General features: G+C 37.2%; 1 protein-coding gene across 10 annotated transcripts in view; it reads left to right on the top strand.

Annotated features, from left to right (window-relative positions):
* LOC120498344 (activating transcription factor 7 interacting protein) overlaps positions 1-26,910 on the top strand; it is a 76,966-nt gene that overhangs the window by 41,949 nt on the left and 8,107 nt on the right. For 6 of the 10 annotated variants that reach the window (XM_039700933.1, XM_039700927.1, XM_039700929.1 and 3 more), the window contains 9 exons: positions 1,217-1,362; positions 2,498-2,635; positions 3,740-3,805; positions 4,329-4,402; positions 4,911-4,999; positions 6,219-6,857; positions 8,374-8,441; positions 9,845-10,063; positions 23,665-23,743. In XM_039700933.1, the coding sequence (XP_039556867.1) occupies positions 1,217-1,362; positions 2,498-2,635; positions 3,740-3,805; positions 4,329-4,402; positions 4,911-4,999; positions 6,219-6,857; positions 8,374-8,441; positions 9,845-10,063; positions 23,665-23,743 (1,518 nt within the window). The remainder of the gene's footprint in view (positions 1-1,216; positions 1,363-2,497; positions 2,636-3,739; positions 3,806-4,328; positions 4,403-4,910; positions 5,000-6,218; positions 6,858-8,373; positions 8,442-9,844; positions 10,064-23,664; positions 23,744-26,910) is intronic. The other 4 variants (XM_039700935.1, XM_039700934.1, XM_039700936.1 and 1 more) reach the window with 3 other exon arrangements.

The following is a 26,910-nucleotide window of genomic DNA, read 5'->3' as shown; positions in this document are numbered from 1 at the left end:
CAGTTTGTCAGTGTGACTCCAAATGTCAGCATAACCACTTAGGAGTATACAAATCGCTCCTTCCAGTTTTGTATCACCTGCAAGTTGCTGCAGATATCTTCTTGCCCCATTATCTAGGTCATGAATGAAGATGGTGGTGTTGGTACCAGTATCATCTGCTGGTGTGCATTACTGAGCTCCAGCTGGACTAAGTGCCAATAATCACAGCTCCTGGAGCCCAACAGTTGAGCCAGTGCAATTATCTAGGCCATACATCAAGCATTTGAGGATGGTTTGGGTGTCAGAAGCATTATTAAAGATGTTCTCCTCTCATTCACCAAGCCAGTGGTCTCACTGTAGAAGGCTATCAGGCTGATGATGCCTGATTTCCCCTTGATAAATCCATTCTGTTCCCCATCACCACCTTCTTGATAGACGTTGAGATGATTTCTATCTAGATTTACTTGCTCCATCATGTTCCCAGGGACTGAAGTAAAGCTAATAATCCTGTAGTTCCCTGGGTCCTTGTTACATAATCTGAAGATTATTTAAAAGCAGAGGTCCCTTTTGTCCTTGAGAACCTTCTGGACACAAGGCCAGGATCTGGAGGAGAGAATGAGGTCTCTTTAGTTCATTTGTGCTTCATCACTGTTATTAAAAAGGACTTTTATAATCTAGTTCTGTTTTGAGCCTGTTCTTTTGTTAGATTTTTACTTTCCATCAACCAAGAAGTGAAAAAAAAGTTTGAATGGTTTTTCAGTCAGATGTTGGAGGTACAAGGTAAAGCTTCGTGGCAAGTAAATACAGTTAATTGCTGGCATAGTTAAATGAGATGTGGTTTTATTTGGCTGGAATTCTGAGAAGAGAATTCGTTTTTCAGAAGAAGATTTTCTTTTGCTTCTCAGAAGCCATGTGTCATTATAGGATGGTGCTGATAGAGCAGGAAGAACTGGAGGGACGTTCTGGCGAGAGGAGTGGTGGTACTAGAACCATTTTGCATTTGGAGCAGCGACTGGGTGAATCACAAAGCAGAACTCACTGGCTGGGCAGTAATGTACAGATACCAGAAGGACTGGTTTTGTACTTTGATGTCATCAAGCATATTTTTCCAAAGGCATTACTGCTGCTTTAGCATGAAAAAGTTTGACCTGAGAACAACTTCACAGTAATCATGGCATTCTGAAGATACCTGTTTTTTCAGGAGTTCTTCATGAGCAGTTTTATCTAATTGTTCCAGGTGAAGCATCAAAGAGAAAGCGTTCCAAATCTGAGGACATGGACAATGTTCATTCTAAACATCGTCGGTGCATGGGAGAAGATTATGAAGCAGAACTCCAAGTCAAAATTACAGCCAGAAAGGATGTTGACCTAAAATTGCAAAAGGTAAAATAGAGGTGCAGAGCAGAAAACATATACACACACCTGTCACTTGTGTTACCATCTTTGCATAAGCAGTCCTTCTGCACACACTCTGTGTCCCCAAACATTTTCTCTTTTTTTGTGGTTGAACATTGGATGTAATTCAAATAACAAAGGTGCTTAATTTATACAAAGTTCTACATAGCCCTCCTTTTAAAAAGAGACCAAATACCTTTTGAAAACTATGCTGTAGGAGTTACATCTGAAATGTATAAAATACTTCAAGCCTCATATGACTCTGGACTGAAAATGTTAATAATGATGATTTATATGTGATGCACTTTAGTTTGTGCCTAGCCTTTTAAAAAAGGCAGTCTCCAAAGAAGAGTGTAATACATTTGGCATTTTGCAGCTTTTTGTAGAGCTGTTAATAGCCTGATTGCACAATTGCTGTATAAGGAACATATGATCTTGAAGAAAAAAAAATATTTGCTGTTCTTCTGTTAGTTCATTAGCTAGCATGTGTTGTGACTTCATTAATTTAGTATGGCAAAAACTGAATTACATTAGTGGCTTATTTATTTTTATTTCCTATGAAAACTTTCTACACTGCAGTAGGTATAGAAGGGAGAAAAACATTAAATAACTTTTATCAAATAAACTTTGTGAAAACCAGTCTTCTTATGTCTTTAGCTTCTGCAAGAAAGGCAGCACTGAATTTTTGCTACGAGAAAATATATCTCAGAAAAAAGTTTTTGTTGAATGTCTTAAGCTTCTGTTTTTTGAATGCCAATGTCCCTCTCAAAAATAGAAAAGTAAAAAGAACAATTAACTTGTGTAAGCACTGCACTTTAAAAGAATACCTTCTGTTGTTATGGTTCTTTTTATATATTATAAGATTTTATGCCCTTATTATACTGCAAGGAAATTAATTTGTTGAATTAATGGCAAATCATTTGTATTTTCCAAAATTATGTCAAAACTTAGCTGTGCAACCACATGCTTATTGCTGACTGTAGATTTATTTGATTGGCAGGGCACAACAGTTTTCATTGTTCTGTTTATAGCAGGATATTTGTTAAGAGTTGAGAATATTTTTATAGATGGTCCCCCAAATTTGGGATTGCATTGTTGTATTTTTTATGTAAAAATTTTGCAGATTATCCAGAGACTGTTAGAAGAAAAACTTACCACTTTACAGTGTGAGGTATTTGACAAGACTCTGGCAGACTTGAAAACCCGAATGGAGAAAGTAGAATGCAACAAAAGGCATAAAAATGTGCTTACTGAAATGCAGGTGAGTGTTTGTGTGTTCAACTCCATACTAGGGTCAAATTCAAAAATAACTTCCTCAGTGTTTAGTAGTAAGGTTCCTACAGTTGCCAGTAGGGAAACCATTTTGACTCCGCAAGGGAAGGAGGTGGTGGGGGGAGCAGCAAATACTAATGTTCCTTTTGAGTTGTAAAACTGTTTTCCTACTCAGAAGGAGGGAAGCAACCAATTAATCATATAGAAGCCCCAAAGGGTATCTTCCATGTGGCAAAGTGATTCATTAGCTGTTAGTAGATTGCTTTTCCACTCTTCTGTACCATTTAAACATTTTTCAAAAAAATGCCAAGTATGAAAATGTCTAAGGTCTTTATGAAGCTGGAAATTTGCTTAGAAATTGGAACATTCAGAAAGGAGAGGACAGTAGCACTGGACTTCAAACATCCTACATCACGTTTCCCCAGAGTGTAAATAGTTGATGTTCTAGCAAGGAGGCAAATAGCTAGTGTTGAATGCAGCATGCTTTCCTGCATTTTTTATAGAAAGCATGTACATAATGGTGACATGAAGAACATCACAAAAAAGAATTTTGTACTGACAAGACAATTGAAAGCTTATCTTGTAACAAATTCAAAAAATAAGGCCATTTTACTTTTTTCATTAAAAGAAATATGGAGTTTGCCAGATAAGTTCCCCCTGTACAATTCTTTCCTCTTGTTGCCACAGACATTTTATGTTGATCTTTTAAGTGCTTTCTAAGATACTTTCAATATACTTCTTTAGCAGTATCTTTAGCCATCAACTAGAATGTCAAATTAATAACATCATGTAAGGTTTTCATTTATGTAGTTTTGTATGTCCGTGCCCAATGGATTCAGTTTGTGCAGTTCTGAATAGGAAGGAAAATAATTTGTCTCTAAGATTCCTTGATTGTGATGCATACATTTGTCTTTCTGCTATAATATAGATGAAAATAACACAGTTGTACTGTATTTCAAGGAAGAATAAGTTCCCTCGTATAAAAATAGCCTTTGACTTGATGTCTTAGTTATAGATCTTTTAGTTTATAAAATTTCTTTCATGGTTCTTGGGGGTTTATGGTTTTGTTTGTTTTCATCTTCTCCCTGTTTAGGCTAAAATTGCAAGATTGACAAAGCGGGTTGGAGCAGCCAAGGAGGACTTGAAAAAGAGACAAGAAGTAAGAACTAGATTTGTTGGGGTCTAGGGGTTTTTTCTGAGTTAGCCTAAACGTTGTGTTGGAAAATAAAGAAAATTTATATGCAGAAAGATGTGACTCGTTTATTCAATGGCATTGACAAATTGAATTTGTCTGGTTTGGTTAAAGAAGTCTTAACATCTGTTATGTAATTCTGAATTATACAGAAGCTTCTTTAGCTGTTTTTAGTGTGAAAACACCTTAAACTGTATATAACTGAATCTAATTTACTTCAGTATGAAGAGTACTGTGCAAATAAAAGTGCATCCCACTATTGATTCTGGGGCATGAGAGGGGGAAGAAGAAGGAGGATATAGGAGAGGGAGGCAGTAGGACCAAGGAGATTTTCTGCACTAGTGAAATATGTCAAATTTTCCTGCAGTGTTGACTTCAGAAAATTAATATCTCACACAGCAGTGAATGGATGTGAAATAAAATGAAAGCATAAGTTTGCAAGCTGACTTAGAGTTGTTCTGTTATGGCCTCTCTTTCTCATTCTGTGTAGAGTGTGGCAAATGCACCTGTATCTCCAGGGAAAGCAGCACCCGAGACTGCAAATGTAAACAATGCCACATATCGGTAAGCAAAGCACATCACTGGGACAGTGTTAAAAGGTACAATAGGACACTTCAGATAATCTCTGTATTTCCTTTCTTTTTAAATTAAAGTGGTTTTGCTTTTCCTTCATTGCTCTTCACTTGTAAAATTTGATTTGCTTTTACAGAAGTCATAAATTGACAGAATTTAACTCATTCTTGGTTAAATCTAGATGGTATTTAGCATCAGTTTCAGTGTTTAAAAAATGATAGATAATAGTGGAAGTTTAGTTTCAAGAACAGTAAAATTCTCATGGTGCAAGACAAGCTTGGTGCAAGGACTTGAAAATTTATAAGTAACTCCATACTTCTTTTTATTTGGGAAATATCCAAAGTTAATTTGCCTAAGAGGCAAAAAGTGGGTTTTGAAAAAAAAATCTGAAATAAAAGAACAGCTGTAAAATTAGGGATTTTTTTCACCATTGTACTGTTTATAAATACACCTTATGTGGCTTTTTGGGAGAAATGTCAACTCAAACTTTGTTCCTTAGAAATGCTGGCACAGTAAGGCAAATGCTGGAGTCAAAGAGGAATGTAGGAGAGAGCACACCATCAACTTTTCAAGCCCCTGCGAATCCAGGTAAGAAACTCCCTATGGACTATAAACACATTTCTTAAAAGTTTTATTGCTTTCCATTAAAGAAGTAACTAACTAAACAGAATAAAACTGATTTTACTCCTTTTTTTTCCTGACCTAAAAAATAATTATTTTTAGTTCTCTGGTGCATTCCCAGTTTATATTTGTGTAGTATGCTTACCAGGTGTGGGAAAAAATGTTGATTTGGCCAAGCAGAACTTGTGGTAAATGAGGTGCTCCAGTAGACTGCATGCTGAGTATGGCAGCAAAACTGGCTGCTAAGAACTGAAACATGTCTCAGGCCCCTTATTGTACTTGATAATAATAGGATGCTGATGATACCCTTCTCTCTACCTAATGACTACAGAAATTGAGTGGGAAACTAGACAGTAATTATAAACCACATTTCTTAAAGGAGGCATGTTGAAAAATGGCATTTATAGATTAAAATTTTGTCGGGAATATAAACTCAAACTCCCCATTAATTTATTCAATATAGTCTCACTGTCCTTGGCTGTAAAAACAGTTTAATACCGAATGCTGAATCTTTCCCACAGGATTATCTTACAGTTTGCATGTACTGGCTTTTAGTAGTGTCTTTTGCTCCTGATCTTTAGAATTCATAGTGAAGTTTTGTTGCATAAAAGTCAGTATCTTCTCTGACACTTTAATACCTTGTTTTGGTAGAACCTTCTGGATACAAGGTCCTACCTATACAAGGCAATTAGTCATAACTGACATAGTTTTTTTTCTTGTGTTTTGTGAAGTACCAGTTGCTCCACCATTTCTGTAATTGGTGTTTAAATATATCTTTTTTCTGACATTTCTTATAAACAGAAATGCAGTATTGACTGTGTCTTTAGCTAGGCCATTGAACATGACAGCGTACAACAGAAAAATAGTACTTATAGCCTTTATTTGCAAAAAGAAGTAATTATACACTACCTTTTTCATAGAGGTATTTGGTTGGAAGGGACCTTTAAAGATCATCTAGTCCAACCCTGCCACTGTGGACCAGGCCATCTTTCACAAGATCAAGTTGCCCAAAGCCCTGTCCAGCCTGATGCTGAACGCTTAAAATGATAGGGCATTCACTGTCAGTGGACAACCAGTTCCAGTGACTCACTGCCCTCATCATAAATTGTTCCCATTTGTTGTGTTGCAGTGAAACTTCCCACCTGATTCAAGTGCTTAATTTTTTTATTTATTTTTTTGTGTGTAGTGCCTGCTTCCAGTCTTGCTGCTTCTCCAGCAGTTGTCAGTGGACATCCTAAGCTTCAGACTCCAGTGTCCTCCACCAGTTCTTTGACAACAGCAGTGCTTCCCACAGCTAACACTGCTACAGTTGTAGGCACTAACCAAGTGCCTACTGGCAGCACTCAGTCAGTGTCTGTCTCATTGCAGTCTTTGCCTGTAATCCTGCATGTACCTGTGGCAGTGTCATCCCAGACTCAGCTTCTGCAAGGCCACACAGGGACTTTGGTCTCTAACCAGCCATCAGGCAACGTTGAATTTATATCTGTCCAAAACTCGTCTACAGTTGGTAGCCTTACCAAAACTACAGTGTCTTTGGCATCAACTAACACAACTAAACCAAATAACATCCCACATGTGCCCAGTCCTGGTATTCTAAGGAACTCTACAGCCAGTGTTGGGTCAATAGGCACAACGTTGACAGTACAGGCTGTTCCTACTACACATCCTGTTACCCAGACCACAAGGACTTCTTTGCCCACAGTGGGTACTCCAGGACTTTATAATGCGACTGCCAGTCGAGCGCCCCTACAGATGAAGATTCCTCTCCCTGCATGTAGTAGTACAGCTCCTACTGAACCACCCACCACTGCAGCACCCAAGCCTGGTAAGTTATGCTTGAATGTTGGCACTGGCAAAGGAAGATAGTGGTCACAGAGAAACATAAAACTGCACTCTGTGGAAAATTGTTTCTTAATGTGTTTTACAGAGATAGTTCTAGATTGCATTTCTGTTGAATTTTTCAAGATCAAAATAATCTCTACAACAGATCTGTTTCAGACATTGTTGAAAATAAACTCCCCTTGGAGTCAGCAGTGTGGCATTGTAAGCTTTGTTTTATTTAGAATTTGCTTTATATAATTCCTAGCATGAAGTCAAACTCCTGTCATTAAGAACTTGGTGTTTAATTTTAACACAGCCTCTCAGAATAATATGAACTGTCTTTCTAAGTAAAGGCATACTGAAAGGAAGGTATAATTGTACCTTAATTTTCACAATACTTAAAAGTAAACAAAATGGTAGAAAAAACCCAACTGAATATGAACCTAGTTCCAATGGAGTACACTTACAGTATTTAAATAAAGTCTCTAAATACAATAAATGTTCAAATAACAATAATTAGATTAATTACTTTTAAATACTTTTTATCAAGCTTTGGTCCTGCCCTGATGGTTGTCTGCACTTCTGATTTTACATACCTTGAATTTCTTTTTAAGAAGTCTTTAGGATTTGTAAGTGTTGGAGTTATGGCAAGTGCCTCATTGGCACAATATAAATTAGAAGGAACTCAAGCAGAACTTGACATCAGAACTAGTTTCATTTCATTTTCCTGTATCTAAGTTACCTGTGCTAAAATACGTGCTCTGTAGAGTTAGACATTGTTAGACATGTGTTATATTGACTCTTAGCTCTAAAGCAAATTGAAGTGATTTAAGACAGCATAAAAAGGATTGTGACTGATGAGATACAGTGACAAAAGGGAGGACCTATGTGTCCAAAGAATGTCTCATTTTATGCAGTTTCCATAGATTTACTGTATGCCCTAGTAGTTTTCACACCACAACTGAATCACTGATTTGGGCCAGCACTGTTGCTGATAAGCTCTCGTTAAAATGAAAAGGAACGAGAACAGAATTTGAATTTACAGATTTGCATCAAATATTAAAGCAGCTTCTTAAATTGCTAGTTTAATGTTTGGCTGAGCTATAAAAGATACTCAGTCTCCCTGCCTCAGTTATATATTTTGCAGTCTGTTTAAAACATCCTTTTTTCAGTCAGGTCTTTTTTTGTACAGAAATATTTAACAATTGTATTAATTTTTAGTTGAATAGCTTATCAATATGTGTACAGAGGGAGGAGAGGTTGGAGTTATACTTTGTTCGCAGGCAAGGAAATTGCTCATAAAAGGCTTTTAATATACTGTCAAACTTAGAAGGAAAGGAAAGGAACACATTAATCAAACTTGACTACTTGTAATTGAAAATTGGGGCTAAATGTAAAATATGTCACATATCGAACATTCAGTGTCAAACAGCTTTGCATGTTGCCTTCAAATATGGCTAGTGGGCAGTAATAATTAGTACTGAATAGATACTGCAAATGAACAATTTCTTACCCCTCAGAAAACCAGATGAGCAGACCACCAACAGATACTGCGGCAAACAAGCGACCTGCTGAGGGAACAACACAGGTAGGCTGTTGATTGTTTCTATATAATATCCTAAAGTTACAATCCACAGGAGATTATTGATCATAATTGAACAATTTTAGTTTGTTTTGTGCCATCCTTTGTAGTTTCTCTCAATTTATATTATTCTTTTTCTGATTCACTGTTACTTGCAGCATGAGCTTCTGATAATTTTTTCAGAAGTGTTTTAATGGGATTTTTTTAAGTAGATGTGTTGGTAAATCAGGAGCAGACTAAATGTTGTCTGCTAAAACAGAGCTAGCATACAAAGAAAAGACTGCCCAGTCTTTGTCTGAATGGCTTGAACTTATATAGCTACAAATATTTTATAAATTATTGCAGTGCTCTTTCCTACACTAATCCAGAAGTTAAAATTGAAATTCTAATGTTTGATTGCCATATATCGTGGGAGAAAAACAAAAAGGAAAAGAAACCTTCTTCAGGAATAGCTACTTCATGATAAAGGATGACTTGGAATACTTCTGGATTCCCTGTCTAAAATTTGTTGAACTTGCTTTGAAAGCTTGAAATTAAGCTACTTAAATTCTTCATAAATAATTTTCTTTCTGTCTATAGATGTTTCACAGAGCACCTCATAATTAACTCTTCCTATTAACCAGAAGTCATATTATTAAGAGGAATAAAAGTAATTTCTTCTAGACAGCGTTTCCAAATTCATTAGTGTTTCAAGGTACAGTTATTCTAAATTGTATTTCAAAGCAAGAAGAAAAATACTGGACAATATTCTGGTTTTCACCTGCTGAAAGTAGTCTGGCAAAGGTAGCCAGTATTTTAGAGTATAAACTGTCTCACTCTATCTTTCCATTAAGATAAAGAAAGGTTGTTTGGAACTTCATTTTTCAACCTGTGGATTATAGCTATTCAAAACCCTTGTCAGTACTTGATAAGTAGGAAATCCAGTACCATAATGGATGACAGTAGTACAGTTTTAAGGTTTAATTTTCAGTATAAGATGCATATTTTGGAATTTTTCTTCAGTTAGAGCCTGAAACCTGGGAAAAATTGGAAAAACAGATTGTGTATGATAATGGTATTTAGCAGTGGAAGATGAGCTACAAGGAGGGAAATAAGGCATAAGATGTTTTCAGTCTTCTGTTGTGTAGTATATGTTCTAGGTTTGCTTTCTGTGAAATCAGTTAAAGCATGTGTAATGCCATGGTTAAAAAGGAAGCACCTGATGTATTTTAATTGGCTAGTGAGGTATGGAATTGACATGCCGTTCATTTGAAAAATCCAGTTAATGCCACCTGCTTTTTGTTACACAAAATCCCAAATATTATGTATAACTCCACGCTTCGCAGCTCTCAGATCATAACGTAGCTCGCTGTGTGCCGTATACCTGTGGCATATTTGATGGTACAACTTTGATCAATTGTTTCGAAAAGCAGTTGAAACAGGAAGAGACACCATCAGAAAATAAAGAAGCAGTACAAGCAGCACAGACGAATTTTAACTTCCCTGAGGATGTCCTCTTTGGCTTGGAGGAAGAGGAAGAGGATGCTAAGAGCATCAAAAACACCCACAAGCAGACTGGCTGGGCAGCTAACCTATTAAAACAGTGGCTGGCCAAAAATGGCAAGGATCCTAGCTTTGAATTGGTCCCAGTAAGTGAACTCAATGATATCTTAAGAGAATTTTATTACACAATAAGAAATCATGATGGAAATACCTACAGTGTGGCAAGCTACAAGTCAATGCGTGCTGGCTTAAACCGGCATCTCAAAATGCCGCCTTTTAATCGTCAGATTTGCTTAATGAAGGACAAAGAGTTTGCCAGTGCAAACATGGTGTTTGTGAGCGTGCTGAAGATGCTGCGCATGCAGGGAAAGGATGAGACTCACCACCATCCTCCTATAGCTGCCGAGGACCTGCGTAGGATTAAGCAATCTGGTGTGCTGGGTTTGCACAGTCCCCTGGCACTCGTCAACAAGGTGTGGTTTGATTTGCAGTTGCATTTTGCCAAGCGAGGGAGGGAAATTCTGAGAGATCTGGCTCCAGATGCATTTGTGGTTGAGAAGGACAAGAATGGGCGTCGATATGCTATGTTTAGATATCCTGGCAAAGGCAAAAATGGAGAAGATCCTCATAAAATGGGTAAAATGTATGATATGCCTGGGGACCCAAACTGTCCTGTGTTTTCCTTGGAACTTTATTTGTCCAAGTTGCCTCCAGAGCCCCCTGCCTTTTACCTGCACCCTCTAAAGCTAACGTCAGAGCAAATGCAAGAGCAGCCTGTCTGGTACAAAAGAGAACCAATGGGTGTGAACTATCTGGGTACCATGATGCCCAGGATAAGTGTGGCAGCCAGGCTCTCTCAGCGGTACACCAATCATTCTCTCCGAACTACCACCATCCAGCTCCTCTGTGAAGCAGGACTGGGGCCCAGGGAGATAATGGCCGTGACAGGCCACCGCTCCGAGTCTGCTATTAGGCACTACTGGGGATCTGCAGAGGTTCGCTACAGGGCCTGGTCAGATAGAATGGAAAATAACGCCCCCAGTTATCGATATAGCAGGATCCCAAATGAAGGGATAAAAGAATCAGTATCTGGTGCATCCACCTCCTCTGTAAAACGTACTGTTCTAGAACAAAACAAAATTTTATTCCCTACAAAATCTGTGATGCCACCTGGCACAAACTCTGTGGCTTTAGTCCCTGAGGGACACCCAGCTCTGAGTTGCAAAAGCCCGGTCCTGTTGAACCGCAGTACGTCCAAGGTGTTTCTGCCCAAGAGCATGACCAGTGGGAACCTGACTGCCGGTCCCCTTCAAGGCTGTTGTAGCAAACCTGTCTTTATAAAGCGTGTGATAAAACAAGAACCTATGACTTGATGTTTCTGTAATAGAACTGATTTCAGATGAGTTGCTAAAATGGAAAAATTATCAGATTTGGTTTTTTATTTGGTCTGCGAAGGCAATTCCTTATGGTCTAATTCAGCAAGAAGTGTCCTGTTTGCACTCAAGATGTGAGCTGTGGAGCAGAAATTTAAACTGAGGAGGGCTTGGAGTTTGTATGACTTTTTTTTGTGGCAGCTGGGACTCTTCCAAGTGGCTAAGCAGAGTTATTTAAAAAACATGAAAGGGAGATATTAATTTCCACTTAGCTGAAGATATTTGCTTTCTTCACTAAGAGTGTGGCTTTTATATTTTTTGAAGAGTATTATTTATCACACCATTTTGTGACTGCTGGCACTAATGTAGCATCTTACAAATCAAATACTTGATTACTGAAGAGCACCAAGAAAGTAGAAGCTGAATGAAATAGACACAGATGCACTACAAATATATACATACGCATGAAAACACCTGGAATTGCTTAACCACTGTCCCCCTCTGTTCAAATTGTTATCAGACCTACCAGAGCACTGTGCCTTTGTTTCCTTATTTTTTTAAGCCTTCTTCTAAATTGATTTTCTCTGTGAGCTGAAGATTTGCATTGCAGGTCTTTCCTTTTCCTATTTAATATATTTGGCTTAAGATTCCAGTAATTCTGTTCTTGGAGGGCACTGTTGATACGTGTGGTATTAAAATTGGGATCTCTCTGGTTGTGCATGAAATGGGGAAAACATTCTCAAAAGAGCTGAAAACAATTTCTTGCTTAAATGCCAGCTAATTGGTGTTTGTGTTGTCTCTGTGCCTAACTTGTGAGAGGGGTTTTTTTTAGTATTTCCACTCACCAACCCCCTTCCTTACAGGTCAGATCATATTTGCACTCTAGTCTTTGCCAGTATATGTAATTCACAAGAAGTACATCTTGTTCTTCCCCACTGAACCCTGTCAAATTATTATTTTTGGTTTTAACTTCTTCAGATCAGTAAACTTGGTCCCGTCATTATCTTTTCCCTAGGTTTTTACAGGTTGGAAATTCTCAGCATATGTGAATAATTTTCATCATAGATTCTGACAAGAGATCTCCCTGTAAATAAAAATACAAAACTGGTTCTAGAATTACAGATTATAGTTGGTCCACTTTGGAAGAAGAAACAGTGTAGCATTTAAAACTGTTTTCCATATATTAACAATGAAATAGAAATTGCTTTGTCCTCTTCAAATGTGTGTACACAGATGCACTTCACATGGTTTATCACACTAAGGACTTCACTTGGAAGTGTTGAGGTTGCTCAACAATGGACAAAATAGGGAAAAGTCCCATCTGAAATGACAAATTGACTATGATAAACTCTTAATTCTGTGGAGAACTTCCTTGCTGGAATAGGCTTTCAAATTTTGAATGAGATTTATCACTCTGTTGTAGTGTATAGTCGATATAGACACTGCTATAGTCTGTACAGAGGACTTGATAATACCTAAATGTTGGAGTTTTTGTCTTGGCTGATAATATTTACCTTTGTGACCTTGTGTCAATTATTCATACTTACTGCATCAATTTTCCAAAGGGTAAGACCAACACAGTGCTCTGTTTTCTAATGGATCGTGATAAAGGTTTAAAAGTTCTTTAGTGATCTTAAACTCCTCTATGGTTGAGATAATTGATCAGATGTAATTGTTAATATAGAAATTACTTTTACACAGTCCTGCTTCCTTAGTAGGAGCATTAATTCACGACATAAATGACTAGAGGAAAGAAGGCATGGGTCAATTTTGTCAAGCCTAAAGTAAATGAATTAGAGATGGTTGAGAAAGTGATCCTTTCTAATGGCAAGAAGAAAAAGTGAAAAAACAAAGGGCAGACAGTTCTCAAAATGTAGGAGAACTGTGCAGTAACTTAATCTAGGATATTTTAGGTGACATAGATTTCCAAATTTTAGGGATTCATAGAATTAATCACTCAGCAAAATTGGCAAAATTAATCTCTAAATTTAATCTAAACTTCCACCAGGATGGGTATGTATTACTGTCCCCTCCAAAATAGTGTTCCCATCTTTGTCTCAGGTACATATGCTTCTTCCAGCATATTGGCACAGAACATTTATCCTCCAGAAACAAGAAAAGTGTGATGTCAGATGATTCTGTGTTCCCTCTTGCTGCATACTATGGTCATACTGACCACACACCCTCCTCTAGTTCTAACTGCATCTGGGTGACTTAGTGCAACAGCAAATTGCTGATGGCTTCATTCTTCAACACAAATCTAGCTGGTGATTAAAATAGAAAAAGGGACTCTCTAGGCCAGTCTTGGCATGTCTCTCATTCTTTTGGATTATCATTTGGCTTCTAACTTGACTTCCGTTCTCTTGGCTTATAATGGGGTCTTTTTGGATTCTCATTTGTTAAATTCTAATTTTGTTGGCACCAACTATACAGTATCCTCTTACTACGTTCAGTTTGAACTTGATACTTCAAAGCTACTGATTGCAATATTACTATCGTCTGGGTTTTTGTATGGGAGATTTTTTTTTTTAATAAGAAAGTATTCCTCATTTTGGCTGGAAGTATTATGGCTTCACAAGACCTGGGACCATTATTTACTAAGCTTTCTGGTAAACTTTTATTTCTAATTAGTAGAACATCTTTCTAACCTTCTAGAACTGGAAAAAAAATCTTTCTCCTGTTTCCTCTCCCACCTAGAGTGTTAAATAAATCTTTCCTACATGTATTTATTTCTAGAAAAAATGAACCAAATGCATATTTTGCAGCTTTGTAAAGTCAATTTTGGCTGTGAGTACAGTGATATGGGGAGCAGGGAGTCAAGTTTCAAATCAGTGCTGTTCATGGCAGTACAGGTTATGCTGTATGAACATAATGAATTCTATCAAAATGGACATGCATTGTACTCCTCAGCTGCAGTATCAGCAGAGAACCTCAAAACAGCAGGATAACAGTTTTTGGGGGTTTTCCCATTATTTTTCTGCTATAAGTGAACCTGTTTGGTGAACCAACAGGTTAAATGTAGTTTGTTTGTCTAAACTTAGATTTATACTTTGGCTGCAAATTTAACACAAAATTGCCAATCATAATTTAAAATTCACTTCAAATATCCAAACAGAACAAATATTCTTTGAAAGAAGTTTATAGTCTATGATCTTGAGTTTTCCAATCAGATCTCCTAAAATAAGGATGTTTCATTTCAGTTGCAAAAAAATCCCTAAAAAGCAAAACCAACCAACCAACCAAAAACCCCCAACCAAAAAAAACCCCAAAAAAATCACCCCAAACAAACAATGACAACAAAAAACCTCCAGCACTTAGTCTAAGTCAACTAAATTAATACTGATTGCTATGTTATTGATAAAATTCCATTTTCTTTGATGGAGATGACCCTGAAAAGAGTGGAGAACAACTGGTTCCTTATATAATTCTTCCTTTGCACCTCATTTTCATAATTCAGCTTTGGTACTAGTGTTGTGAATATAGAACTTGTTTTCCTGTTAAGTTTGGAAATCTCAGCTGTTAAATTAAGGGGTACTCTGATTACTTCTTGGTTTTATGAAGTTGGCATGGTATTTTAAAGTATGTTAAATTTCCCTCTATGCACCTCTGTGTTGCTTCTGTGCACCTTCTCTGTACCATGTAAAGTGCTCCAATGTGCACGGTGTCGAATACCTGAAGGCATTGGAAGGATGCTTTGGAATTGAGTTTGTTCTTGGGTTTGTTGTGGTTTTGTTCTAGTACCTCTGGTTATCCTGAACAGAACTGTTTCTCAGTGGTTGCTAAAGTTTTCCGTATGCAGCTTGGATGTACGATTTTGCCATATGACTGTTTTCTTCTTTTCAGCCTTTCTCTCTGCTTCTTGCTCCAAAAGGAGTGGCTGCAGGGATGTGGAAGGGGACATCTTACTACTTGTATTAGTCTTTCATCTTCAGCTTTTTCCTGTGTACACAGAAATGTAAGGGTTGTTATTTGTTCCAAGTCATTTAATCAATTGCTGTTCCAGTGCCTCGGGTCCTTGGGTTGCATTTCTGAAGACATGATAAGCACTTTTACTGCATTGGGGCAAATGTTATTGTTACAGAGGCAGAGGCATTTTTAATTATATAGCAAATCTTTAGACAGGTTTAAAAGTATTTTAGTATGAATCCCAGTTATAGATACAGGATTTTTATATATAATATATAAATATAGTTACGGTATAATGAGAGAATCTATGAAAGCAGTTTTATTATGCTGTAACATAAGGTAACAGTGAACAAATCTTAACAGGGTTTGATGTGTTGAAAATATCTGGCATAAGTCAATCTTCAAGAATTGTTTGCATTATATTTAGTAAAACACCAACTCAGGTGAATAGTCTTTTTTTTCCTGTTCTCTACTTCATGTGCAACTTACCCTCTTGCGGAGCAAATCTGTTTTTTAATCTAAATGTCATCTGTGCATTTCACTTTACAGCTACTATTAGTTTATTAAATAAAGTCCACCAGTGTCCTACCCATTTCCCATTGTTTCTGACATACCTTGAGTTCTTTGAACTACAGTTTAATTTAAGTTATTTTGCTGACTATTGGAAATTCATCTCATAAAGCATTAATAAAGTATATTTATAACTCCTATCACATTACTCTGCAATGTGTAACAAACTTTGTGAGTGTCTCTTAGGAATAATGTGAGCAAAGTGGCTATGTCAGCTTACAGTTTATAAGCAGCTATTAATTCTATGTTGTTGAAGCATTATTGATGAATATATTTCCTTGCATTTCATGGTTTTATCACTCAAAATAAACATTTATAGTTATATATGTAAAATGGGCTGTTTGACTTTTGTCTCTGACCATGGGGTTATGTTCAGGCTGTTTCAAATGCCTCTAGCTCTCATCTGTGAGTGGAACCTTTGCCTGAGACTAATTAGAAAACTAAATTATAAAGTTGTTAGCAGGATGTCATGTAGCTGAATTGGATGGCTGTTTTAAGGAACACAGTTAAAGTGAATCCATTCTCATGTGACTTCTGAAGTGATTGTCTTTCCCTGCGATTGTATCTGTGTTACTTAAACTGCTCCCAACTACTGAGAGCAGTTTTTAATGAGTAAATGTACTTGTATATTGTGGGCTTCGATTTGTCATTTGAGGCCAAAAAATTTGGGAGAGATATTAAAAGAAACTCATTGATTATGCCATTACTCCAGGCATGGATAATAGCTTTTAAAAGCTGCAGTAAACTAATCTGAAAAGTATTATAAATATATTTACTGTTCAATAAGATGGACAACATCTGCTCTTTGCACCAAAGAAATGAGAGGGTATATAATACATAGGGGTTACTATAACTGGTTATTCAATTTTTCCATGCTAGCATTGTTCTTGTTTGTTAGGAAGTGTAGCACAGTACCAGTTAAGGGTAAGGGGAATGGAGCAATCATGTGAATGAAACACATAATGTGTCTGTTAAAAGTATTTTTGAGTATTTCACAAATATGCAACCACACACTATCAAAACATGTATTGCAGCACTGTAAAATTTTGTTTGTGTGAACTTTGATCTGGGTAAACTGTTTCCTTTGTTGCATTATCATTTTCCTTTTATCTTGGTAAGAGATGACAAATATGTTTGGTACCTGGTTGAGTAGATTATCATGACATCTTTGGAAAGTTGGAATAATTACTTCAATTTTGTGGGAGTTACTGCATTGGAAAAAATAACGGTTGAGGAGTGATGAATCTGACACTGAAACAGTCTGTGGCTGAAATATGCTCCAAAATGTATAAAAAAAGTAATTTTCACAACTGCTTAAACTGTGCTGGAAGTCTGTAATTTTGTATACGGATGACTCAAAATGAAATATTGACCTTATAATTATGCATACAAACACGGCATTGCCACCCTCTCTACATGCATTCCATTCCCAAGACATATTTTTAACATCACTCCCCATAATTTAAGATTGATTTTGCTATTATATAACGCCTTGGTGCGTCATGTATTATTGTGGTGGTGTGATGCTTCATTAATTGTCTGGTTTACAACCTCCAGATTTTTTTTTTAGTTCATTACAGTAGAAACTATTAATAAAATTGTCTGCACTGTGTCAGTGTGCCACGCATAATCTTCAGAATTTTGATCTTTACTACTTCGAAATTATTTTTTTTATTTTGCAATGTATTTTTTCCCCTTAATTTTTCACTCTTACATACTGAAATGTTCCTTTATGAAAAGCAGGTGGCATTACAATCAATAACTTTGCTAGCTCTTTGTGATGAAAATAACTGTGGCGTTATATAATACCAAAACTTTTAAAATCATTTTTATCCTATTTAAATAGAGAAGTGCATATTTAGAACTGTCTTCAAAATACCAAGTTGTAGCCTTTGGTTTTTCATTTGGTACAATACATGTGCATGTTGTTGAGCTGTTCCATTTGATCTTTAGAGGTTTTCTTTCCCAGTTTTCCACAGTAGTTTGCCATTGGCCTATATGTGCTGTGGTGTTTTAACTTTTTCTGTGGTAAATTTCAAAATTGCAGTTATGGCAGGAAATAAGTTGTTTTCTCAATATCATTCTACCAATATGTGCTTTGGTCCTTAAATTGTCTCCTTCCTTACCTTTGTTTTCCTTGTGGTATCAGAATAGAAAAAAATCGTGGGGATGGGTGTCTGTAAAAAAGCTTTCTCTTTCAAAATTGCAAATATTGAATCAACCTAATTTGCAGCAGTAATGATCTGAAAAAGTTGGTGGATAGCAAAGCTAAGGTAATATTATTTCTCCCACTCCACTGTATTTTACAACACTGTAAAATGGTCTGTGGAAGTAGAAAAACAAATATGATGGTACTAGCCTGTCTGAATGTCCCTGTTTTTCTAGAACTGCTTCAGAATCGCTTGAATGCCAGAGACAGCCCATCATTTATTGCAAGGCTGATACCCTTCTAATTTCCCTTTATTAATATACTGTTTTCTAGTGTGTGGTTTGATTATTTGATATTGCAGTCAATAATATATGGGCTATTATGACAGTCTTCCAATAGAAGGAAAAAAGTTCCTCATTATAAAATGTTTGCATTGGTTTTATTGCAAATCTTAAGTGTAACATCAAGTTCAGGTTACCCTGTATTTATCCATTTTCGACAAGTTCCATAATTTTTATTACTTCTAAGAACCCCTTTTCTGCTATACTTAAATTTTAAATTTCTTCAGTATCCATCTGATATCCACTGGTTTTAGAAAGTCAATGTATAATTACTTTCTTTTTCAAGGAAACTGTATAATTGCTGGGTTTTTTCTAGCAATTATCCCCATAAATCTGTCTTATTTGTCAGTCCGTCTATTTCTCAGCACTTTCTTCCTTTCCTAAAAAGACTTTAGTGGTTGGGAGTGGAAGAAAGCAATTATGTTGTCTATGCATACACAGTAGAATATGCATGAAATTGAGAGCATAGGTAATTTTTACTGATTCTTTTTAGAAAACCCTGAATTGAAGTGTATTTACTAAAATATTAATAGAGATTTTGTGTAATTAATTAATTTAAAGTTTTGTTTGTAGTAGTTTTCATGGTCAAGAAAATCTGAAAATGTTAGTTTTAAGCAAAAGTTTTGCAGTTAGTAGAGCTCTTAGAAGTACCAATTTCTAATATGATGTAGGAAAAATTACACACATTTGAGTAGTTGTATTCATTTTATGCATGCTTTTCACTGTTTTCACTTCCATATGCACTATAAAGCAGTTTCCATGTAACTAGTAGAGAGAAATTTAGAAGAGGTTATGATGTCTATTTCAGGACTTGACAGGTTTCACTCAGATACTTAAAAGAGATGAGTGTTTACACTTTCAGTTTTGCCCTTTCTTCTAAGGTCTTTCAGTTGCTGCTTTCACAAGTTCTGTGCTTGCCATTAAAATACTTTCCCTTCACACTCGCCAAGTTAGCTGCTTGCCTGGGGCATCTGACACACAAACAGATCATTTCGTGTTGGTAATTGCAATAGGTGTGGACGTGACTTTGCACACTAAAGCAGCTGGGGCTGAGGGCCTGCAATTTGACAAGGTTTTCTTCAAGAAACACACTTTTCAAAACAGATCAAAACTGTAAATGCAAAGGGCCTTCTGCTCAGTGGGCTGTTTCAGGGAAAATAAACAACGCTGGGAACAGCGAAGTAACTTTGCAGTACACTTACCCCATCCTTCCATATTTGTGGTGGTGCAGGCTTAGTTGCTGCATGGTTTGTTATTTTCATTTCCCCTACTACCTTTCTTCTTCCTCCTGCTTCCTTTTTTCACCTTTCTTTCTGCTCTTAGTCATACCTTGCAGTCCTCTCCCCCCCACTTCGCCTTACGTTTTGCCTTTCAACTCCAAGTTATGTGTGTTGTCTTAGGGTGGAGCTACATTAGATTTCAGTATGAAATGTTCATATTGAAATGAGCAAAAGTACTGAATGTTCAAAAGTATGGAAAATGGAATTTGGTAGTTTACATTTCTTTTAAATCTCAATGTAAACTTTTTTTGCTAGATTACTAGAAATTGCCCAGATGCTGTGTTAAGCAATCAGCTTTAAGAGCAGCTTCTGTTCGGTCTGGAGACGGGTGCACTGGCTCTGACAGAGGATGGCAGGTTGTCTTGTGGGGTTGTGATTTTGTTCGCTTTGGTTGGATTTGTTTGGTTTTGTGTTTATTATTTGTAACTGTGACATTTTAAATATATACAGATCACTTTATGATGCCATGGTTGTTTTTTTTTCTGTTTCAGCTTATGTGTGCTCTAAGGTGTGTGAATCCTTTGTTACTCAGACTTGCTAGGCAGTAGGTAAACTAAACTGTCAGGCAAATGCTTGAGGTTCTCATTAATGGTTTTCATTATTTCACACATGTGGCTGCACTCATAGAAAGGTGTTAAGATGGCATCATCTGTTCTTCTGCAGAGATCAGCTGAAGCAGTTTCATGTGTTGGCTTCTTGTGTTTGGGGATAGTTAAAAAGTGATAGCAGACCAGAATGCTTTGACTGCACTTTGCTGCTTTACCAGTTTCTACCCAAATGCTTGCTGAAATCTAATATTAGGGGCTGAAGGACTTGTTCTCTTGTTGCGGTTTTTGACACAAATGAAATTGTTGTTCATAGATGACTGACAGTCCAGTGCCAGGCTTCCTCTTGACTTCATCAGGGCTGCAAGCATTCTGAAGTTGTCTTCTAATTTTGCTCAGAGCAGCATGTCTGAATCTCCATTTCTTATGTGTAACATGGCAGTCTTGTCCAAAGAATCCCATTCCTTCCTTTTTAAGGAAGAAAAGAGCAGCTGTTGCTCTGTAGTCTTTCCTTAGACACAGTTCTTTTGTAAACTGGAGTCTTCTCAAGACCTTGTACTACAAAAAATTTCCTTGAGAGAATTTCTGGGTGAAAGAGTCATGATACTAAAAAAGGGTGGTTTTATTTTCTTGCTTGGTTGGGTACAGGTTTTTCTGAAAACTCTTTATTATTTGCATTTCACACAGATGATGCCCTGTGGTTACATTTGTAGGTCTTGACCATTCTGGTGGTGTCAGTACTCCAGAAATATCTGGATATAAGCTGGTAAAGTTGCTCTCTCAGATCATGGAGATGCTTAATTTCACCATGGGGATGTCGTGTATAGCAGTCCTCTAATACCAGATTGCCAGTTCTTCCTGCATTTCCTTCTCATTCTCAAATGAAATCTCAAATTTGAGATATCTACAAGTATCTAAAAACTGTGTGTGCCAGCACGACAGGATATAGAAATGGATGCTCCTCCTCTTCCTTATGAGTGTAGGTGGATGCTGTAAATAGTCAAAGTCCTGACCTTTATGACAGGGATAATGAGCAGTCTGTTTTGTTGGGGGATATCCTGCCTACATTGCTCCTCTAAGTAGGAAACACAATGTTTAACCTTTTTGTTTTTTTCAAGTTTCCTTAAGATTTTCCTATACCCCTCAATTTAATTTGAGGGAAATGCATGGTTGGTGAAGTAGGGGAATCTGGCTGGGGATTTCATGGTGTGCTGTGTATTGAGTACAGCATCTGCTGGGGGTAGCTGGAATGTGTGTCTCGGAAGCAGGACTGGGGTGTTGCACAGAGCTCTGCTCAAAGGCTGCACTGCAGATCTGCAGCTTCTGCGGTGGGCTGCAGAGAGAGCCTGACTGCTTCTGGATAGCTTCTGCTAAGGAGATTGCTGTCCAGGGTCATTTAATAAAAAACCTTGAATAGTGTGGCTGGCCAAGGGAAGGTCTTTCTTCCTGAGAATTGCACATATGAGACCTTGTTGGCTGAGTTGATTTAATAAGCCTGTTTAACTAACTCAAGATTTTGGCCTTCCAGACATACCAAAATAAAGAAATGCATGCTGTGACACTTGCTGACTAGGAAGTTCAGAGAATTTTCTCAATTGGCAGTCAAGTAGGGCTTCAAAACATTTAGCTGTCATACAGAGTATTTTTCTAAGGATTTTGATTTCCTTACAGAGGAAGAATTAAAAGGAAATTACTTCAGACTAATGTATTTTTTAGTGGGAAGAAATTAATAGCTTGATACTAGGTTTTTTTTCTTTTTCTAGTTCCTTTTAAATCACCCTCTCCTTTTATCAATCTGCTGTCTCCTGGCAGAGAGAGCCACGGTTCAAAATACACATTGTTTGCTAGGAAGATCACCCAGCTGGAATGAAATTCCTCTTGACTTCATGCTAATCAATTTATCATTGATTATTTTAATGTGCCTTTTTCTTAAGCTTCACATGATTAAGTCAACTCATCATACTAAGAAACCTGAAGCTAGAAAGTATTTTAAATAGCAACCACTCAACGGAAAAATTCTGTGGTTAATAATTCTGAAATATGTTTCTCTGTGTATTGGCAAGATGAGTCCTTATAGAGATCTCTTCTATCACCTTTGAACATAAATAGCTAGTTAGGCATTTCATGCTTAAATTTGGTATTGTATTTTGTTAACAGAATTTAATCAGTGGCAGCATCAGAACTTAAGGCAAAAGAAATCAGGTTGTGATAATGGATAATAAAGAGAACTGTCATGTCAGGCCCTCCAAATTCAGTGACTGATAATTCAGGCAGCTTCTACTTACATTTAGTAATCGTGATACCTCTGTTTGCCTCTCCTCAGAGCCTTGCCTGTGTGAGGACTGCCTTTAGGACTTCCTTAAAGGCTTAGTCTTACCCAAATTAAAGATCATAGAGAAAATAATCTCAGTGCTTAGGCTTTGTGCATCTGTCACCATCTGACTGCAAGGAAAAATCTGATATTCCTAGGGTGTATCATGTCAGCATTTGTACAGACCATGTGGGTCTGGTAACTTATACTTTCTCCCATATTAACTGTTCAAAGATTTTTGATAATTATGGTGCTTTTGTAACTCTTTGTCTGTCCTAAGGAAACTTCATGACTCTAATCCATAAATCTGTAGTTCAGTCCAACAGCAATCAGTGATAATCTCTCCACAAAACAACAACAAAAAGAAGAAACCTCAACTACTTTTTGTAGCAAGTTTAAGGAAATAGAAACTCATATAATCATGATTTTTTTTCTAGAAAGTCTTTAAAATCACAGAAATATATAAGAGCTCCCCCATATTTTTCTCATCACCTAAGGCAAAATGTTGGTGATCTCTGCAGTCTGACCGGCCAAGGGACAGTAGTTGATCTAGAAGATAAATCTTGTTTGGTGGTCTTCTGGGGTTTTTTGTTAAAACATATAACCTGGGCAATAACTTAAAAGATTCCTTTATGCTCTCTAAAGGGAACGTTAAAAATTGATTTGTATGTAGAATAATAAGTGCTAAAATTTGTCATAATAGGTGAGAATACACTAATGAAATTACTGAATACAATTGGAGTTTTCTGATGGCTTTTGGTGTGTTTTGTAAGCATACAAGTTCCAGTGTAGCCTTCTCTTTTTCTTAATGTCAAGTCAGTGTCTTCATAAGTACAGAGGCAAAGCTGTCTCAAGATAAGTAATGTATTGTCCTGATGACTGCTCTGTCAGAAAGTTACACCACTGCAGAGGAAGGACAGGTTACAACCAGATTAAAGTGTTAGGAGTCATAGTTGAAATATACTTTATAACAGAAAATTGTTATGCATTTACCTGTAAAACAGCAATGTGCTACTATTCATCAGGGGTTTTTACTCCTTACTTACAAAGCTGAAAATACTTTAATATTTGTTAGTGCAATACAGTCCTTAGGTTATGGCCCATTTTTCACGTCCTGGGATATTTGTCTGAAATTTCCTTCTCTTGCTCATTTCATCAATTACTTTCTAATAAGTATCAATGCTGAGACCTCTCCTGAATGTTCAATGTGTCCCTTTTCCACCTGTGTTCCCTGGATTTGCTTTTGCAAAACAAAGGAGTTTTGTCTTTCAGAGCGGGAAGTTCACAGGAAGTGAATCAGGAGGTGTCATTGATCTTACACTGGATGAAGAGGATGACAGCTCTTCTCAAGGTAAGTGAAAAATACTTTCCTAGCTGCAGGGATAGTTGAGCTACAAGTGTTATTTCAACCTGTGAATGACAGAAAGGAATCAACTTCTGTTTCTGCTTAGTGTATTTTTTTCTTTGGTGTTTCGGTTAGATAGGACTAGAGTTTAAAAAATTATGTTAGGTGTTAAAGAAAAGGAATTTTGCTTACAGTCCTAAAGATTTTTATTATTCCTTTACTTTAAGCATTAGTACTATCTGTCCTTAAATACCTCAGGCTTGGGGAGTAATTTGAGATGTTTGAGTTCTTGATGATCTTTTCAAAAGCTCTTCTAGATGTATTTATTTTTTCTGTTTACTGATTATAATTAAAGGCCTTTTAATTCTACAGTTGATATTTAGGCATTAGAGTATTACAGCTTCTAATCTTTTGTTTAACTAACACTTTTTGGGCAAGAGCTTAAAGACCAAATGCAAACTGTTGTTTGCTTTAGGACTGTATGCCAAGAGCAGAGTAAATATAGTCACGCTCTCATGTACTTTGGCAGTTTGGATGCACTTCATCATTTAAAAGAACACATTTTAAATAAATCTTGTGTAAATGTAGGCCAGTCTAATTATAGTTAGCATTGGATTAGTGAAGAATGATAGTACTTCACAGAAGTAATGAGTCTCTACTTAAGGCCATGTATTGTGCTGTCATTTCCATTGGAAAAAAATCATATTTTTACTACTGGAGGTAAAATTTTCATTCTGTTTGGTCTCTAAATGCATGTCCCTGTGCTACTTTCTGAAGTCCAGCCACAAGAAGTTTGATTAGTCTGGACAACCTTGATAGTTATTTCTCTAGCTTGTGCATTCAAGTTTTACACAAACGTTCTTAATAGCTTGACTTGCTTTGCATTTGCATTACACAAATGTAGAAAATCATTTTGGCATGTGGTAGCATTTCTTCCAGTGAGAAAGAAATCATAGAGTTATAGAATGGTTTGGGTTGGAAAGGATCTTTAAGGTGATCTCGTTCCACCCCCCCTGCCATGGGCAGGGACACCTCCCACTAGACTGTGTTGCTCAAAGCCCCATCCATCCTGGCCTTGAACAGTTCCATGTGATGTTATCACCAAAAAGGGAGTGTGTGAGGTACACAAGTATTAGGGAAGCATGATGCAATTCAGGTAGCTGACGGTCTGCTTTTCTTATCAGTAGAGGATATGTGGTGCACAGTGAATTGAGTATGAGCCAATAGTGTGTTCTCATTTCAATTTAAGTATTCCCCCAAACTGACACTGGTGGAACCACAGCTGAAATAGGGTGTCCAGTTTTGGCTCCCTTTTCTTCAAGCTCAGAAGAGCTGTGGTAGCACTGGAGGGGCCCCCACTGATGGTGTCAGGATGGTGAAGGCCTGGGGCCATGACCTGTCAGAAGAGATCAGAGTATGAGCCAATAGTGTGTTCTCATTTCAATTTAAGTATTCCCCCAAACTGACACTGGTGGAACCACAGCTGAAATAGGGTGTCCAGTTTTGGCTCCCTTTTCTTCAAGCTCAGAAGAGCTGTGGTAGCACTGGAGGGGCCCCCATTGATGGTGTCAGGATGGTGAAGGCCTGGAGTGCATGACCTGTCAGAAGAGATCACACCAGGGCAGTTTGGCAAAGAGCTGAGCAAGAGAGAGTGTAAGGACAGCCTACAGCTCCTTGGAGGGATGTTACAAAAACAACAGACCACAATTCTCTTCAGCAGTGCCAAGTGATACATTAAGGGGCTGTGGCCATGAACTACAAGTTCAGGAATGAGGAGGAAAGAAGTCAGCATAGTGCTGCACAGAGGGATGGTAGAAACTGTCCTCTTGAATGTTTTTGAGATTTAGCAAGGCAAAACCACAGATAGCAACAAGTTGCTATTGACAGTCCAGCTTCAACAAGAAATTGGACTACACAGCCACCAGAGGTCCTTTTCAGCCAGGAAAGGCTTGACTTGACAAGCTGAGTGGCAGAATAGCTGAGACAATCAAGTTTTTATCACTGTCATCTCTTCTGAGGGTTAGTTGTCAAAAAGATAAAGAGGTGGTTGCCTTGGGACTGTGCAAGCCTGTCAGGCAAGGTTAACCTCCCCAGTCCTATTTAATATTTTGTAAGAGACACCCAGCAGATAGATTAAAATTGATTTGTGGTATATTTTAAAGTAGCATGTCACAGTATTGTAATATATTTCAGCTAATATTTTTCTGTCTTAAAAGTTTCTGAAAATAACATTTTCCAGAGAGCTTTTTTCTTCCTAATTGCATTAAGTAAATGCTCACCTCACAATTGCCATCAAAGATCAATACCACAGTTGTACATACAATTGTAAGATTGCTTCTATAGGTAGGAGTGCTACAGAGTTGTAGCTCCATTGCAGCTTAATTCTTCCACAGTTTGTTTGTTGGGGATTGAAGCAGTATCTTAAAAATTTACACAGTGGGATATTCTGAGATTCTTTCCCCTTAATTGTCAGGTCTTAAGAGGAAGGAGTACTTTCTTGCTGGGTTATTAGCTCCCGTGTGTCTCTTCTCTGCAGAGCAGAAGCTGATAGGCTGAAGCTAATGCAGATTAGTCCATGTTTAGAATTTGTGTGAGAAGTCAGTGTTTTTTTTAATATGTGCTGTAGAAACATGGGAAATCCTAATAAAAGAGTTTCTCCCTGCACTGAGAATACAGCACAAGGATTTGGAGCAAGTTTCTCAGGAATGAGTTCTGATAAAAACTTTGAGGTTGAACAGAGGAAGAGTACACTTCCTCTGTTTAACCTCAGTGCATGATTGTAAGCATCTTTGGTCAAATATTTTTTCCACTGAAATTTGTTTACAGCAAATGTGGAACAGGTTTTATTTTCTCCTAGATTTACACAACCTCAGGATAGAAAATACTTTCAGCATTATGATGTTTCTTGCAGGATTATTAGCTCAATATTAGTTCAGATTGAAGATCAACACTTAGTGTTGTTGGGAGCATACTGTTCCTGATTGTGTTCTTTACAGCATTGTCACCCACATAAATAGTAAGCCTAATTCTGCTACTTGTAAAAGCTATGTACATAGATACTAATATCTCCTAATATCTAATAACATCTTCTAATTTGTGCAAAAATTATGAATGAAAAGGGTGTGTAATTTTTGAGAAACCATGTTAAGAGTAATTTAGATACCTTCCTGTCT

Source organism: Passer montanus, unplaced genomic scaffold, assembly GCF_014805655.1.
Source record: "Passer montanus isolate IOZ18808 unplaced genomic scaffold, ASM1480565v1 scaffold146, whole genome shotgun sequence".
Taxonomy (NCBI): domain Eukaryota; kingdom Metazoa; phylum Chordata; class Aves; order Passeriformes; family Passeridae; genus Passer; species Passer montanus.
This window is presented reverse-complemented; position numbering and strand designations above follow the sequence as displayed.